The 19,089-nt window shown below is 40.6% G+C and overlaps 1 protein-coding gene across 1 annotated transcript in view; it reads right to left on the reverse strand.

Annotated features, from left to right (window-relative positions):
• Nucleotides 1–903: 903 nt before the first annotated feature.
• The window catches only part of FBLN5 (fibulin 5), a 53,141-nt gene continuing 34,955 nt past the window's right edge, over nt 904–19,089 (reverse strand). The window contains exons 6-11 of the mRNA XM_032691383.1: nt 18,396–18,512; nt 17,340–17,459; nt 14,486–14,608; nt 13,815–13,941; nt 10,748–10,943; nt 904–8,918 (exon numbers count right to left, since the gene is read on the reverse strand). Coding sequence (XP_032547274.1) covers nt 8,757–8,918; nt 10,748–10,943; nt 13,815–13,941; nt 14,486–14,608; nt 17,340–17,459; nt 18,396–18,512 — 845 coding nt within the window. The 3' untranslated portion in view covers nt 904–8,756. The remainder of the gene's footprint in view (nt 8,919–10,747; nt 10,944–13,814; nt 13,942–14,485; nt 14,609–17,339; nt 17,460–18,395; nt 18,513–19,089) is intronic.

Here is a 19,089-nt window from a genome sequence, read left to right on the forward strand (position 1 = left end):
AACACAAACCCAAGCAACAAATGCTCAAACCCCATTAAGCATGGGTCATTAAGTATGGTGTGGGTGGAAAAGTCTTTCTTTTACTAAAGTCACAAGATGTATAGTGCAGGTGGGAGTTAGAACTAGCCACTAGTTAATAATTTATATATGAGGAAACCAGATCAGTCTAAATTATCTTATATGGAGACAGATTTATTCTGCCAAATGTAAGCCAAATTCTGGCCATGGCCTCATGATCACCATACCAACTCCTGCCTTTACAGGTTCCAAAGACCCAGGACAACTGGAAAAAGAGAGTGGCACCATGTCAGGCTGGGAGGAGAGCTCATCTCCTGGGATCCTCCAGGAACACTTTCAAGGCTGCAGCGTGTAGCCTGTACACCGTCCCATACATCCTCCAAATGTACGCTGGATGAAGCATGGCTGGTGGTTGGGGGAACCTGGGCAAGGGAACCATCCTCACCATCAGAAGCTGTGACCTGCTCCAACCTTCAGTTGGAGGAGAAAGAATTGCCTCAGCTGTGTCAAATTCCTGGTACAGATAAAGTAGTATCACACACAAAATGTTAATTTGAGCCTTATTACAAATAAACCCACCAGGAAATGAAGGTAAAATACACACACGTACCTCCAGATATGGGCAACTGTACAACATAAAAACTGTGAAAGAAAATTAGCTTCTTAAGAATTAATTGTATTTTGCTTTGAAATTTTCTCTTCTACAGTCTGTACGTTACTAGAATTTATGACCAATAGATGTACCAGTATCATTGATCCTCATTCAACTTGCTTTGCAAAGGGGTTACATAATTCTGGCATGAATACTTGCAATGATCCTATAAGAACACCACTAAACCTGGCAATGATAAAAATAAGCTAGAATTCAATTATAAATTTTGTTAGCAACATATTTATTTTTAAAAAAGCTTTAAAATAGTCCCTACTGGCATATTCAATGTTCACCAGCTGTAAAACAGTGCAACAATTAAAAGCTCATTTTCTGCTACAAATGAAGTAACGGTTATAGGTTAAAGGGGCAGAGGGACATTGAAACCATCCATTTTAAGTTACAGTAAAAACAGTACTCTTCCGAAAAAAAAACCCCAGAGGATTACAAAATATAACATATTTATTAATCCAGACAGCCTGCAAGTAAGAGTTAGGGAAATGACTGTTTAAGCAGAAACAGAAGTTCTGTGGAGCATCCTTTGAGCTGGACAGTGAGTCCTCCTCCTTGCACCTGTACTGGCTGCAAGATAAACTATTGGTATAACAACAATTATACCTGTGATACTAAATGTTCTATACCTAAAATTGTATTTATAGGTTTCTGGGTCCAGTGCATCTCGTTAGGTAACGGACTGACCAGGGCATAATTTTTTTGAAAACTGATGCTGCATTCAAACACATGAATGCCCTCTTATTATTATTGAAGTGACTGTTAGCACTTCCTAAGCAAAGCTGAACTGCTTCATACAGCAAGAGAGATTTGTCTCAGAGATCCTGCACATGAGAGCATTCCTTAGTATTTTACATTATCTTGGTGTGTCCTCCCCTTGCCCCTGGCCGTGCCTGGCTCTTTCTTGGCTGGACCATCAGACAGCCATTGTGTCTGTGTCATAATAAGGATCAACCCTTGATCCTGCCTTGGGAGACAGTGATGCTGGAGGTCAAGGAGTGAATTTTCCCTTTTCCAGATGTTGCATGGAATGTCTTAATTTCAGAGCTATTAATAGGCTACATAGACACTTATCTTTCTAAGGAGATTATCTCCTTTTTAATATTTTGTGTTTCTGGTTGATTATTTTTGCCCATGGCAATGATATCATAACCAAAGCATTGAAGGTTAACTAATCAGCAAGCTCTTTTTTATTACCTTTCTGGTTCAATTGTAGTTTTATCGCTCTATAATTCTCTCTTTGCATCCATGGGTATGACTTTGCTGTGAACTGAATGCTGTCACACCATCGTCAACTCACACCAAATCAGACTGGGCAATTCTAAGTGAGCACAACCCTGGGGAATGGCAGAGGGATACACTAAAGCCTGCTGCAGGTATTATGTGTGTGGTAGGCAGCAGCTTGGTCCTTTTAATTTTGGTCATTTTAAATGTTCCGTAGATGTATAAACAGAGTGAGAAATGTCTCTAAGGACTTTGTGCCTTCCTCACTGACGTGGGGTGCAGACTTGGGCTAATAGGTATTTCTGGTCACTGCAGGAGCTCAGAGATCTCTGTTGAGCAGCTGCTGTTGTTTTGGAAGAAGTCAATTTTTCTGTCCCCCTGCCCTACTTGAATGGCATCAGATGTCAGAATCCAAAGGAGAATTTTTAAATTATGAACTAGGTTCAAGTTTTCTTGGCGATACTGATTTGAATAACAAATCTGTATAATCTTGGTGGGCCTTCTGCCTCTTTGCATTTCACATAATCTACAAAATAAGTTTACTGACCAAAATGTTTCTTAAAACCAGGAATTTCTCATGAATACTGGAGAACTCTGGTCCTGGATTTTCAAATTGTGTTTGCATTATATGTAGGCAGCCAAGAAACACCACATTTTGAGAATTTTTGGCAAACCTAACCTTTGTAGCCATGATTTCACATGTTGGTTGCAGAACATTTGCACTGAGTTGTGGATGAACCATCTCCAGACTAAGGTCTCAGTCTTGGCAAACACATGCATGTGCATTATGCAGAATACTGCAGAATTCCAAGGAAGTTGACATAATCCTCGATAGGTTACAGAGAGGAAAAATTTCTATGAATGATGCATGAGCTGTGACTATGCGAAGGCTTGGGTGTAGCTTCATGTTTTAACAAAAAATGAAGTCAAGTGCCTGCGTTGGCCTTTGAAGAATGGGAGTGAGAAATCGTTCATGAAAACACATCAGTGAATGTCTTGAAATACCAGAGGAAATGTTGAAGTGTAAAAGGTTATCTCAGGAAATCTCAAAGTACCCAAAGATAGTGCCCAAAGAGAAAGAGATACTGCAATCATGCTACTGTTTATTTACTGGAAACAATCTTTCAGCTCTACTGTAAAAATAATACATATCTGCTTACATTTATACCACTGACACTGAGATTTGAGAATTAAAATAAAGCTGACCTAAATCCAGACCTGATATGAGGTGTTTAGAGATCACTGACTTCAGCATAGTGGCAATCACATTGAATTCTCTCTACTGGGGCCAAATACTGTTTTTGGAAATTGGAAAAGCCTCATCCAAGTTGTGTAAAGCCTAAGGATGTATTGCATAAGCATGTCCTTATCAGACTTCTTAAAAAGCCTTGAGACTATCAAGCCAACATGATACAGATGCAATTTTGGGATAAAAGTGATTAATCAGGACCTAAAAGAACATCTCTCACTTTCAAAACTGAGGAGTTGTGGGGTTTTTAAAATCCTATTCATGAAGCCAGGCTCTGCCAGCAGACTGGGAAATCCCTTCAAGCATTCACACCCAATACTTTGCTGTAAGGGTGCCTACCAACATGGCAGTGCCTGCATCTCCAGTGAAACACATGAAAAGCTTGTACAGGTGGTGGATGCAGAAGAACCCGACTGGGAAATAATGGATCTGTCTTGGCTGTGAAAAAAGCAACTGAGGTCAGTCAGACCCTAGGAAAGACAAATAGCCTACAACTGATTTCCAAAAAGCAAACTGAAAAATGTTTAGCAGTGCCAGAGAAGTGGAGCTTACTCAGCATGTGCTTGCAGTACATGACCATAATAAGCTCATTTGTCCAGGTCAAACCCCAGAGGGAAAATGAGTGACTTCTGGGTACAGGAAAGGGAATTGAAAGAGGCTGAATATTTCAGGAGTTCTTGGTTGCTGAAGTGTTTTCTAAAGATCCCTTTATTACTCAGATACATTCCTGAATTCCTACATTGAGGTTATTGCATCATTATTTACTTACTGGTGTAAAAGTGTATCTGCCTCGTACCCAAACTCTCCCTCATGTGGCTTCACCACTATTAGTTGAGTTACACAGGAGGATCAGTTTGGCCAATGCGAACCACTAGAGGGATTTCAGAAGACAGAGCTAAGAATGGGAATAGGTGAGATTCCACATCCAGTGTACACACTTACAAACATCAGTTGCAGTCTGCACTGAAACAGGTGAGGAAAGAGGCTGGGGCAGTGTCACAGACATCCCCACACAAATAACTCTGGACCATTACACTCCATATGGCACTGACCCTTCAGCACGTCACATTTCTGGAGCTTTCTGCAGAATCTCCAAAAGTCTAGTTATGACCATCAGCCTCAGGCCTCATGCATGGCACCTGCTTTGGGGTAGAGCTATTCAAAATTGGTTCAAAGACTCAAACCAACAAAATGTGATGGCTGTAAATCACTTGTCTGCACTCGTGTCAGATAAGAAACAGAATTTGCTTGTGCCATATTGTCTTACAGCTTCCAAATGCAGAGCCACACTACCACTTCTGCAGCTTCTGTAAATTCTTCTTGTATACAGATACATGTGCAGTGCTTTACACAACACACATTGAAGAGTCTAAGGACACTTGTTATCTTTGCATTGAAGAGCATCAGTCATGCAAATTAACACCAGCTGAGGGGTTTGTCCATCCAGGATGGAGATTTATTTTAACAACAATTCCTATCAGGCTTGAATAACATTAAGGCATGCTTTTATTCCTTCTCTCTTTTTTTTTTTTTTAATTAACATCTTTGTGCTACAACATTTCCATTGTGTTCTACTACAGCTGCATGCTACAGAAGATATTCAGTAGCATATTCTGTGAATAAGCCAGACTGGAGAACTTGCATGACCACAAACTGTACTGATTATATTGCTCTGCTTGCTCTAGACAGAGAAAAATTAATCTGTAAGTTTTGCTGATGCTGACACCATGTTTATGAGACCAAAAAAAGTTGACTCTTCTAAAAGCTAAGTCAAAAAAGGGTAAATATGAGTACAGATCCCCAACTGAAAAGGAGAGAACTCTGTGTGAATGGCCCTGGACACTACACTCAGTGGTGGTGGGTGACCAGTCCTCAAAGAAGCTTAGTTATTTTCAACAAAGGTATTGTAGTCAGAGAATCACCAGTTGAAAAGCGATTCTGTGGGATCCAGCAAACTCTTAGGTGAAATAATGTTTTGTTGTCTGTGTCAAAAAAGTCAATCCCCTAAAAATATCTCAAAGCTAAATAAGCCAGATGATAGGACCCATTCAGCTCTATAACAATGGATCATTCATCTCTTGCCATTTTTCTCCCTCTGGCACCTAACTTGACTAGCATGAATCACTTGGTTCATTTGTCAGAATAGTTTCTCCTTCGAAATCATGGTGATCTATATCAAAGATTACTGCAATGATTGCTTTCTTTTGCCTTTATTTCCATTATTGCACTGACATTAGGTGCTGTACAAACACACAGTGAGGGGCAGTCTTCCTCATGAGGACCTACATTTAAACAGACATGACAGCTGACAGGCAGAAGAGGCAAAGACCTGTCCCTTCCCTGCTTGGCCAGGGAGAGCAGAGCCAGAGAGAAGCCACACATACCCAGACCAGGGTCTGTGACCTCATCTGTGCGGCCAGAATACTGTCTTTTAACCATATGGTAAAACTCCTTGTGCTAGAAAACCCTCTGTAGTGGGTTAGAATAAAGAATAATTTTCTGAGCAGACCTGGAATTCTGTCTGCTTTTAGGGAGTTCTGGCCTCAAAGGGTGATGGTCTATTGGAAACAGACCCCTGACTAGAAAATGGAGAGTTTAGATGTTATAAACTGCTACTAATTTATTATTTCGAGATTGGCATATATTTTGGCAAAATTTAAGTTGGCTGGAGTGATAGTGAGTGATGAAAGATGTTATGGCAGTTGAGAAGTGGCTGAATTCCTTTGTTTCCAGACTTTCCACTTTTTTTTTTAAGGCGCAGACTGTTTATATAGAAAGTGTAATATTGTTTTATGGGTATTTGCTGGATCCTGCTAAAACCAAGGATTCAAGCTTTACTCTTTTAACAAAGTGTTTTGTTATGGAATTCCTCTGGGGTTTGATGTTTCTAAATTAGGGTTAAATCGGGTTGGTATGTGGGGGCCATGGGAGAACAGCCCAGAAGTGAGAAACTGTCTGATGTCTAACAGGGTGTGCTTCCTCTCCAGGAGGTGATGTGATGATAGGAAGAAAAGGCCTTCTCAACTGGACATGAAGAAGCCATAACATAGAGGCACAAAGGGGGGCAAAAAGGGGCTTTTAAGCACTGGGAAAATGTAAGAGTTTGACATCTTCAATGCAAGGTCCTGCCTGCCCCTTGTCTGCTCTCTGGTCCACCAGAGCTTGCATGTTTCCCATGTTTTACTTCCATCACCTGGGACACATGAGCACTTTTAGACCAATGGTTATAAACTAGCATTCCTCCTTCCTGATCGTCTCTATTTTTCCCGCCAAGACTGTGGTATTTGATGAGACACGATACACTCAGGAAACAAATTCTTGTTTTACTATTTCTCTGCCCATTTCCTTTGCATTCTTCTCCTCCAAGTCAGCTACTCACAAAACTCATTGGCTTCCTGCCCTCAGCTTGGCCCACTAAACCGTGGAGTCAGACTCCAACCTTTTTGTTTTTACAATAGAGGACAGCCTTGTACAGAGCTCTGAGCTGCAGCATCCTGGGATGTTGTAGCAGCACAGAGAAAACCTTTAAACCATTAAGAATCAGAAGCTGCTCAACTCAGCGCTTTGTTGCTGAGAGCATCAGGGCTTCCTTCAAGCTGAGTACAAGGAAAAAGAGGGGACTCTCTACTACAGCTAGGGAAAAACAATTCCAGACTAACTCACAAAGCTTTCTAGGAACAAAAGGCAATTTTTTGATTATGTCATGCACTCTGTGTTGTGATAACTTTCCAAATCTGTATTCTCCCATTTAATGCTCACTCCACTTTAATGAAGACATAACATAAAGCTGCTACTCTGCTCCTGCCTCCTTGCATTATAATCTTCATAAACTCCTCCCAAGTAGCACTGAGCACTTCCAGTCCTCAAAAAGACAAAGCAAATGTTATCTTTCCGGCCCTAGCAATGCTGGAGAGCAAATAAGCCAGTAAGAAAAAATGAAGCAAAAGAGCTGTTCTAGACAAATTTAAGAACAAGGCATAGGGATCCTCATCCCGACTAAAATAAAAGACCAAAGTGCCAATAGCTTCAATAAGCATTATACCTTCAAACTATACAATTATTTTTTTTTTCAAACTACTAAACATATATAGAGATTTGGCTTAGCACTGAGAGGCCTCAGCTGGAATACTTTTAACAGTTTTGGGCACTGTGCTTCAAGAAAGATGTGAAGCAACTGGAGAGAATCCAAATGAGAGCAACAAGAATGATCAAAGGTCCAGAAAATGTGATGTATGAGGAAAGACCAAAAGAATTGGGTTTGTTTAGACTAGAGAAGAACAATCTGAGAGGAGACATGACAACAGTCTTCAGACACGTTAAAGACTGCTGCAAAGGGGAAGATAAACTGTTCTCTATTTCTACTGGAAGTAGACTAAAAAGCAACAGATTACAGTACTGGAGATTCAGATTGGACTTTAGGAGAAATTTTATATTGGTTACAGCAGTTATACCTGAGAAAACAATGCCTATGCAAACTGTGGAATCCCATTGTTTGAGATGGGGGTATTGCTGCTTTGTGGTAGAAGCATGAATGAAAAAGGTCCTAGTCCTTTTCAGCTTGTTTTCCCCAATGTTAGGAACGTAGGAGAGACAGTGCAGGTGAAAAGAACAATTCATTTTTTCTGAAGGAATTTGGACACGTCTGACCTGAGTAGTCTTTGAACAGGAGATTAGTTGCAGCCGTAACTACAGAGATGGTATTACGACCTTGTAACCATTAGAAACTGTTTGCAACTGTCACACTTAGGGAAAAATAAAATTCTAATTCTTATCTGCTCCAAAGTCCCTATTTATTCTGGAAATTATTCTGGCAGTGGAAGCCTGTGTCAAAGATCTTGAGTACAAATAAGTATACAATCTTAAATGTTGTGAAACACACCATCCAGTGATAGATTTCTCTAAACTCTGTTATATAGAAAGATTTAATATAGGAAGGAACCCAAACATGTGACACTTCGTAAGAAAGTAAAAGATTACATAGTACAACATGTATTTTGGAATGAATTTACAATGAATTTTAACTATAAAATAGAATCAAAGAAAAAACAGGTGAAACTAAGACAAATGCAGGGTGAATTGAGACAAAGGGCCTGACTGATAATTCCAGAGATAATTGGGAATGCAAGTTAGGACTTGGGAGATCCCTTGTTTTGATAGGTGGGGATTTTGTTTCTGTTTCTGCTTGTTTGTCTGCTTTCCGTTTATAATGAAAAAAAATTTTAAAAAATGCAAGATTGCAAAAGCCAGCTTTTTCCTCAGTTTCTTTGGTGCTTTTTGCTAAGCAGCCTTGGAGCTACAGAGGTTCACAGTCTTTCACATAGACTTATGCCCTAGAAGTGTTTACAGCGAAAAGAAGAGTCCTTAAAATACATGACCACACAGAGAATCACATGGGATCTGCTGAAAATACATCTTCAGATGTCTGCATCCTGGTAGGGACTGTGCATGAAGAGGCCTCCCTGTTCAGACAGGCATAGGTCACCGGGTCTGTAGAAATAGTGATTTGGTTTGGAGCTGCTATATGTACTGGCTTTTGAGGAGAGAGTTCTGCAGAGGAGGAACTGTCTCTTTTGGTTTAATGTTTCCAGGGCACAAACTCAAGGTTTAGAAGGAGTACTGTGATACGAATATCCTCAGCCGGATGACAGAGCTTCCTCTGAAGTTGATGACAGTGTTAACAGTGATCATTTCCAAGTCCAACTCAACAGTACGGGGCCCCTTCACAGGGCGGGTCATCACCAGAGTAGCACTGATTGGTCCCGTTTGCTGTGCACAAAACAAGAGAAAGCAGGTGAGATTGCCAAAGCCAGCTCTTGAAAACTACTCTCTCACTATGGTCTTCAAGCAGCCAAAATAGGTGTTTTCCGTTGCATTGTTTGTAACCGCTGCAACTGATAGGACAGAGCTTTATTTCAGCATTTGGCTCCTTTTCAGGGTTTTGTATGAACTATCACCTTCTACAGTGTGTAACGCCTTTAAGAGCCCTGCACATAAAAAGAGCTATTGAACATAGACACTTGCTATTGCCCAAATGGAAAAAGATGAAAACATGGATTTAGGGTATAAACAAGTAGTGTCACCTGTTTGTTTGTTTGTTTGTTTTTGTGAGATACTCTTTAGTTTGATGTAAACGACCATGTTACTGTGAAGCAGTGAACACTGAGAAGGGGTTATGTTAACAGAGCCTGGAGAACAGACATTCCCATGTGAACAGGGTTCAGGCTTGTGGTACACTGTGTATGTTAATGGCACAAACCTCACCCTCCAAAGAGAGCTTTGAATATGTGATGGCACTTCAGAAAACCAGTCCTTTATTAAATGGAAGCAGACCTTTGCAATGTCTGGCCAGAAAAGTGGATTACATGCATTTAAAAATCAGAACTGCTGACAGTAAAATCAGAAATGTGTGTAGACAAAGTGGGTCCTGTTTTACCTTGAAACTGGGTGTTTGTGTTACCTTTGATCAGAGCAGGCCAACGTAGCCATCAGGAGGTGCTGGGTGGGCTGCCTGGTGCTGGGTCTGGTCCTGGTGCCTCAGTGTCCCTCCCGACCGGCTCTGCTTGCCCACACCCAGGGAATGGCTGTGTGGTAACTCAACAGAACCAGCAGGCTTGGGCAATGGTGATGGGCTCTGGGGCCTCAGTGCCGGGTGGATTGGCCAGGATGAGGGGAAAATGTCAGTGGAACCGGTAATGACTTTACAATAGGAAAGTTCTTGTGAGATATAATGATTGTAACAGGACCATTTGTCAATTCGTGGTTTTGAAGCCTTTTCCTTTTCTTACAGTGGGAATCTGAGGCTCTTGAGAGAAATGTGTCTTGGAACCTATCCCACTACCGGTGTCCATGAGGGAGGGGAACTGTCAGTAGCCACTGAATGTGACTTTATGCGAATATCAGAGCCAGGTTTTGCCTACAGCTGAAAATTACCCTCCTCAGTGTCACCACCCCTCATGGAGGTGCCCCATTCTGTGCAGACACTCCCATCACCCCTGCATGTCAGTGGCATGGTAAGGATGACTGGAGAAAAGAGAGGTCTTCTGAGGAAAACTCAAATTAAAAAACCCCAAGTAGTTATGTTTTCTCTAACAGCGTCTACATAAAATGTATGTTCTCAGTGAAAAAAATGGATAGCAAATGAAAGCAAGGAACACAGAAAGTCAGTCCCTCGCATAAAGGGGTGGGGTTTTTGCTTACTTCTGTGTTTTTCACAATTTTCGATTTCCAATCAATAAAATAGACAAGAAACATTGAATCTTTTGGTGACAATTACTGATTGTCCATCAAATAAAAAACAGTTTGGCCAATAATTTCTCTTGAGCATGGGAGACCTGAGCTATTCTTAGGCATGGGTACAGCCCTGGGCTTTCCTAAACCTACTGTCTCATAGGATAAGTGTGTTTGCTTTGGGTAGGTTACTTTCCTGAGAGATCCAACAATTCCTACGGATCAGCACACTGGTCTGCACGTCTGTGTGTAAAAATGCCTCATAGTGAAGGTTTAAATGATATTGATTAAAAGGTGAGTTCTGCTATCAGGCAATTCAGCTAATGAGAATATATTTCATATTTTCCCTCAGTGAGCGCTAGACTTACCCGCATGTAGAATTCTCTGCCCTCATTCCCTGATTTGATTTGGAAGATGTAATAGGCTCCAGGATAGCGAGTTGTTGCTTGCATCTGAAAAATGTCCGAAGGCACAGACCTCCCAGACACCATGTCCATCACTCTGTACAGGATGGTGAACGGCTGATCTCTGCAACCAGGGTTTTCAGCTGGACACATGCAGCGGCTAATTGTCAGAGACAGAATTGTCATTAGGGGTTACAAATATCTGTAATATTTGATTCTTTATATGCAAATACAGATGCATAAATAAATAAACAAAGAATATGGTTGACCAGCTAAAAGAATCAATGAAACTTGTAATAAACTTTCTCACTTTTAATATTCTCTTTGTTGCTATTCTGGCCTACTTATATCACTGCTTCCTTTTTCTTGTCTTCTAGGCCAAAATACCTTCACATTCTTTGTCTCCTTAGATCACTCAAAAATGTGTACTTTCTGTGGAGCAGGTCTGCACTTATAGAATACTCGGTACATGTTTGTTCTGATAGTAATTTAAACTGAACTGTCCCTAAAATAATGTTAATTAATGGATCATTTCACTGATAGTGCTACGTAAATGTGGTGCTATTTGTTTAGAAATATTTTATGTACTACATGAGAACATACAGTAAGACATCTTGGATCCAAACAAAGCTATAACGTCAAATGTGGAGCTCTAAGAAAGAAGAGGATAATGAGCCAAGTGTACAACACTTCCACCAACAGCCTGCAATTGGTTGTGACTCAGGGAATTCTTGAAGCAAAGATGTCTTCTTTGTATTCATCAGCTCTTAATACATTTCTTATCTATCAGCTTTTCCAGCTTTCCCTTACACACACATGAATGTCTGGCATCCAAAGCCTCCTGCGGCGAGGAGCTTCCACAGTCCCCTTCATCTTTCTCTGCATGGTGCCTTTTCTGGCTTTATCTTATGCTCCCAGCTTTTCTGTTTGAAAGGAGTGCAGCTAGTCAATCCCTGCTCATCCTTTTCATACAATTCAGGACTTCATATTTGATCCTCTTCATAGCTGAAGTGTCCTAACTTAGTTGTTTCTCAAAAAGAAGGTATTCCGTACTTTTGATCATCCTCATTGCTCCTTATGAACCTTTGTCCAGTTATATTTCTATTGAGAGGAGGGGAAGGAACTGCACAGTCTTAAAAATGTGGTACATAATAGCATATGCCCCAAGAATATTCTCTACCTACCAACACCTCAAATTCAGGTTGCTTTTCTGACCTCTAGTGAGTACTGCAGATCATGGAACTAGAATAACCCTCAAATGTCCGTTTGGATGGATTATGATCAGATCAGTGGTCTTTATTGAATTTGTGAATTTGGGATTGTCTTTTTATTTTACATTCATCTACACTGAATTTCATCTGCCATCTTTATTGCAGTCATTGAGGCTTATTCTGCAATTTTTTTCTACTCACTCTTTTATCTACTGTCCTCAGATACCGTTGCTGACTTTGACCATCTCATGGTTTATTCTTTTTCCCAGGTTGCTTATGATGGGCCAAGTAGGTCCAGCTTAGACCTCTGAAGCAGAACTTCAGTGTGGAATTTGACAATTTAATACTGTCCTCTATTTATTTTTTATCTTTCAGTCTCTTATTCTTCTGTTCCAGGGTCTACTCTCTGTTACTTATAGCTGCTTAATTTCCATAATAACTATATGAGAGTCTTTTCAAGCCTTTGGAAACCCAAACAGGCTGCGTCAGTCCATGTGCCCTAGCCACATGCTGCTGATTTCTTCAGGGAACTTTATTAAAGTTGTGAGGCAGGATGTCCTTTTATAAAAGCTGTGTTGGGGAATTTACTGGACAAGGATTTTTTTGACTGTTTTTTCTGTAAACCTCCACTACTGACACCAATTTCAGACAATTTATCTGGCATGGCTCCCATCAAGAGGCTTCTGGCATTGCAAACACTCCATTCCTTCCACAGAAAACACAGATGCAAGGAGTTCACTTGGCTTTTATCCTGACCACTTCTAGACATATGCCACAAATTAAATGCATCATCTGGACATGAGCCAAAGCCACCAAACACAAAGCTAATAGACCAAGAATTCTGCAAGCTGCTCTGAGAGGACTCTATAGTTGGGCTCTAGGGAATTTAGATACAGAGGCTTCAGATATTTCAAATTCCAATCTAAGACTCTACCACCTCTGAAGGTGGCTAAACACTGGACAAACACTGTGTGTCCACTCTTCAGCTGCTGTAGTTCAGAAAGCAATGTAAATACGTTAATAAATTATAATGGAAAGAAGCTAATTCTTCCTCTCTTGCCTTTCTGTGAAGTATATTTGACTACCAAGCGATCCCAGGTAACTGGGTTTAGTGCAAACACTATGGATGAAATAATAAGGACTGCAATAAAGAGAGATCCATCTGGAACTGAAATATTTTGAACCCCAGGCAAATACATTCAAAAATGTAGAAGAAACAGGCAATTTTTAGAAATGTGGGATTTATTTTTTACTTGCTCAAATAATTCCCAGTTGAGACAGTAACAATGCTAACAGCCCCATCCAGACATATCCAATTTCTAGACAAGGGAGATCAGTCTGTGAACTATTTGGAACATTTAACCTTTAGCAATAGGAAACTACTTGTATCCTGCTGTAATGATCATCTACTGTTTTAAAGTACTTCCCAGGCATAAGCTAGTTACCATTTACAGGAAATACTCATACTAATAAACAGACTGCATTTGAGCATATGTGAAGTTGGTTAGTAATGTAAGTAAATGTCTCTTATTACATCACAAACCTTGCTGTTTTCTCTACTAACTGATAACTTTTTTTCCAGTTAACTTCCCACACATCTGAGCGTGATATCATATTGTATCCCACCTGGTGACTTGGTAAGGAATTGCAATTTATTATTTTTATAAAGCTTACCGGTGGTGAATGCAGCAACAGCATGTATGTACAGCTCTCTAGACAGACTTCACGGCTGTGTCGTAATATTACATCTCATTTGGTTTATTCTAGATATGATTCTCACAGAGAGAAGTTGCTTTTGTGGCTGTGGGTATGTTACTCACTTCTCACTAATCTGGAGATAAGGCTCCTCGCATCGTACTGGGTCTAAACATTTATATTCTCCTGGGATATTGAAACACGTTTGCTGTGCAGTGCAGGTGAAGTTTCTGTTTTCACATTCATTGATATCTAAAATACAAGGAGCAAGAGAAAGGCTAAAGCAGGGAAATATGTGCAAGACATCACTCCAACAAACCCGTTTCCATCTTAAGGAATTGCCCCAAAATTAATACCCCAAAATAAAACCCTTGCATCATGAGAAGTGGCCTTTTTCTAATTCTCTCCTCTTTAAAGATCAGTTTTTACTCCATTCATTTCTGCTTATTGGAGTGTTCCCATATGCCAAGTGCTGCAAAAAAAATGGAAAGGAGTTGGCTGCTCAAGCTTTCTGTCCTTAGAGAATGGGAAAAATAGAGACGTGCAGCAGAGGAGAGAGCATTTGAGGTCTTTCCTGTGTAGCTGTTTCCTAGTCAATAAAGTCTTACTTAAAACAACACACCAGTTCACCTCATTCACGTGATGACATTTTTGCCAGATTTACATAATTGGCCCTTAGGAGTATTTCTCTGCACAATGCCAAGACCAAGCATCTCAGTTCTTGAAAATCTCCTTCTAGACACAGGATCTATTTTCTGGTCCCCTCAGGTTTTAAACAGTGCAGGAATGTTCTTACCTTGGCAGCTTCTACTATCGTCAAGCAAGTTATAGCCCGAAGGACAGATACAGTAGTAAGAACCAGGTCCGTTCACACATTCATGCTGGCAGAGGAACTCTGAGAAGCTGCATTCGTCCATGTCTGCAGTGGTAAAACAAAATTTAGTCTCTTTGGCTTTACTGTCAAAAGAGAGTCCCACAGGCGGGTGGTCATCCAGTCTCCCTGCCCATCACCCCAGCTGGCACCCTCCAGCTCCCTAGAGCTCTGCAGTAACCTGACAAAATGCTGTACAACAAGTTCTTGCTTAAACAGTTTTTCCTAGGAAAACCAAAGCTGCTGCTGAACACAATGCATGGTTTTTATTTATTTTTTTTTCTTTTCTAATACCTGTCACCAGCTGGCCATGTTTTCAGTTCTGTTTTACGTCAGAGATAGAGATACTCCAACAACAAAGCTGCAACTGCAATTTGAAAGGAAAGACTTGGCAGTAGTTTTCTTCTCTTTTTTTTCCCCCTTTTATTGGAGAGCAAGCTTCCCTTTCCCAGGGCCACATGGGTCCCAGCAGAACTCCTGCAGCCAGCCCCGTCTGTTTTATGTTTCTTAGCCTCTAGTCAGTTGCTTCCAAGTCATTCCAGCAAGACTTCAGAGCTCATCCCAGCCTGGGTCAGACCTACTGGAAGGCCCAGCCATCTCCCCGATACCCCGGAAACTAAGCAGTCTTTCAAAACTGATTGAAAGCAGAAATTGTGCCCTTTTCCCCTTGCGCTCATGAATTGACCAGTCATTGTGTTCTGCAGAACTGTGCTCAGGTGAGAAAGACAAACTTCAGAGCCGCACATGGAGGCACGGCTAACTGAGGAGAAAACACATGTGAAGGCACCAGACTGAGGGAGGCTGCCATTAATCATTTCCTTATTTCCCTGTTCAGGGGAAGAAAGAAACAAAGGCCAGAGCCCCAGCCAGGAACTCCCAAGTTCTTATTCCCAGCTCTGACATGTGGACTCTTCCAGGCGAATCACTTTTACTCTTCAGACTGAATTTCCCTTTCTTCTAAATTGGGCTCACTCCATTTATCCACTTCTGGTGGGTTGTGCAGAGGGATTGGAAAGTATTTGAAGTTCAAATACGTTAAAGTGGCTTTATGGCTGAAATCACATTATCAACAGGGAGATAAAAGGAACCCTACACATACATAGTCCTTTTATTGTGCAGGTTTCCCCAGTGAGTTTATTGAAATAAATACCTTCCTGACAAAATATGGACTGAAGGCTGACTTCATGAAGTGACTGAAATATCACTCACCCCCTCAAGGCATCCTAGCCCAGACCTCAAGCACATTGGATTTGTATGACCAGTGCCCAACTGCTGTCAAGTGCTGAGGGGCTTAGAGCCCCAAGCGTCTTGCATTTCTGCTGCTGAGCCCACAGTGTTCCTAAACAATTCTGGCATTCTGCTGACTACATGGAAACAACAAGATGGTAGGCATTTCAGAGTACATCTAATGTACTTGGAAGACGTCTGTGATTAGAAAATAATGATGTCAGGAAACCAGGTTGAAATCTCTGCCTCTCTCCTTGAACTGGAGCAGGGATGACTCCCATCTTCAAGGTAAGTTGGCTGCTAGGCCATGGACTAATCCAGCTCCTGTTGAAGTACATCTGAGCCCAGTCTCATGAGTGTTCTCCTAACCAGGCATTCCCTTTGCAAGCCTCAGAGGTGTCTAGCGATTGTTTGTGAAGTGAAGGAAGCTCATCCAGAGAAATTTGACCTGCTTTGACATTTTCTTGCATAGGATTGTCAGAAAAAGATTTTCTGCTCTAAATCTGGGTGGTGGAGAGTCCCTTTTGCTGGCTTAACTCTCAGACATAGATGAGGCTCAAGCACCACTTTACGTGGCGTTGGAATAAACTTATCTGGTTCAGGCCCCCAAGTAGCTCAGGAGATGAGCACATAAAAAGGTGCAGAAGAAATTCCTTTAGAAAGCAGAAAACTTAAGTTAGGTCTTGCAGTCTAAATGTTAAATGCATAAGACCCTTTAAAGATTTAACCTTTGCTCTTTCCCTTATAATAAAGAGTTTTGCAAGGAAAAACATCTTGGGAAACTCTAACCTATACACACACTGCATCTCACACATCTTCTCTCTCTGAAACATCATGTTACACCTGTTTACTGTAACTTAAAATATAAGTATTTTCCAGTGCATTTTTCCTTCCAAGAAATATTGGCTGGATTATCAAATTTTATCAGGTTGTGGGAACATTAGGCAAAGAAATAAGTTTTGCCTTCAATTAAAATAAAATAATAAAAACAAAAACAAGAGAGGAAAAAGTACAGTGACGTAAGCACAATTCTGCTATGTGCTGAACAGATCAGCAATAGCTGTACTAAGAAACCATATATTGTTTCTGAAGTGTAGCTGGAGCCATACAGGGGAAACTGGGAAAGGTTTCAGGCAGAAGTGAGCAGCTGTAGGATTGAGAGGAATACATACATTCAACAGACAAATGGAAAAATGCTTTATATAAAGTATTTCATTAATCATGGAAGAATGTTCTAGGACTATATCTACTTTCTCTAATAAAGCTTCCTGTTTAGCATTACAAAGTGCTTTCTTATGTTTTGCTGTTACCTTGGAGCTTTTGAATGTTTAGCTTATTTCTTTAAAACCATTTTCAGCCCTCCTCCACTGAGCTTTGCTGGGTATTTTCTGTGTGCTTTAGCTGGAAAGAAGATCATATGAGTTGTAGCTACCCTGCTGCTAACCATGGACCAAGGCAAAAAACTTTTAAAAAAATATGTACAAAGTAATACCTTGGAAAAAGTAAACTTAATACAATTAAAGAAACCAAAATGATAAATAAAGACAGTTACCACTGCAGTTAACTCCGTCAGCTTCCAGTTCATAGCCAGGTTCACAGCGGCAGAGGAAAGAGCCATAGGTATTGACACAGGTCTGAGTGCAAGGGTTTTCAGTTGTACATTCATTCACATCTGTGGGAAACCAATGCCAAATGCATTACTGACTTCTCCCCAAACTCTATTTTCAATTTTTTACTGTAAAGCATCTCAAAGAGATTAGCTGTGCAGTCAGAATGCTTTGTTCTGAAAAAACATAACCAAGTCAGTGTTGTTTATTGGGATTCAGGCTCATACTTGGGAATAGCATGTTGGAAACACAATGAAGCATTTTGGGAATGTCTTCAACCAAAAAAATAACATGGAAGATGGGGATGAAATATTTATTACAATTGTTTCTGGTTTTATCCTACAATTTTAAAACCATTGAACCAATACTGTCATAACAGATCTGAGAAGAAATGCTCAGTGTTTCCTGAGGAAGATAACGCAATGAGGAAGCACCCTCATGAAAACCTTGGGCTAAGACAAAAGCAATTTTTTTTCCTTTTAGGACATTAGCAGCTTCTGGCCATCATTAGGACAGACCTTTTCCTGCAGTATATGGGAAGATGCTCCCTCCTTCACTAGGAAGTGGCTCTGTGAAGAGTTTGAGTTGACTTTGATTGAGGTAGCACATCACAGCAAAAGGTGGTCTAACACACAGGACCCCAGTCTGGAACCTGGGAGACTCGAACCTAATTTACTCATCTGACAAAGTTTTCCTGTCTCAGGTGGGTCACACAGGCTCAGATTTTAACAGTAAATTCAGTGCCTAAACTCTTGGTAAATTCAGTGAATTGAGTGAATTGAGGCTTGGGCCCCTGTGCATATTTCTCCCAATACACCTGTCATGTTGCACCTGTACCCCTTCAAGGTACAGTGAAATTACAGAATATCTGTCTGACAAACCTACGAACATTTTCAAAAGCAACACTGGGAACATTACTTGTGTTCTAAAAACTAAGCAAATTTTAAGGATGTTGCTGGGCTGGGACTAAAGCCTTCAGTCATGGTTTACCATACACATACCTTGGCATGATCTTCCGTCATCATTAAGGGTGAAGCCTGGGTTGCAGGTGCAGGAGTAGGAGCCGGGCACGTTGGCACACAGCTGCTGGCAGTAGCCGTAGCGACATTCATCTATATCTATAGAGGGGAAGGATGAGAAGTAGAGTGGTCTGCATTTTCACATGCAGATACAAAGCAGCAAAAACACTGAGTTACCAGCACCAATAACACAGTAACAACCCAGCATACTGGTTATGGATGTAAGAGCCAAACTTCCAGGCGTTCAGATACAGAGTTATATTAAGATACATTTCTAGCCAGTAGAATATATAATATATTTTTATCCACATCTGACATCTATCAGTATACCTGATGAATTGATAGTCATTGCTGTAATCTTCAGCTTAATGTGAATCAGGAAGCCCACTCCATTCCTTTAAGCAGCTACCTCAAAGCATACCTGATACACAGCCCACCAGCACAAGCACAGCCAACATTGCAGAAAAATTTTGCCAGAATCAAGATAAAAACCTTTTTTGCTCCATATATACCAAAGCTACTCACTAGAAAAGCAGTGTTTGTTACTAAAGGCTTCTTTTTTTAGTGAGAATATTCTTTTTTCCCTAGTAGTCACATTCACATTTTATATGAATTTTTAACTGACAAATTATAGACTGTGTAAACAGTTAATTTAATGCCAAAATAGCAGCTTGGG

This window comes from Chiroxiphia lanceolata, chromosome 6 (genome assembly GCF_009829145.1).
Source record: "Chiroxiphia lanceolata isolate bChiLan1 chromosome 6, bChiLan1.pri, whole genome shotgun sequence".
Classification (NCBI taxonomy): Eukaryota; Metazoa; Chordata; class Aves; order Passeriformes; family Pipridae; genus Chiroxiphia; species Chiroxiphia lanceolata.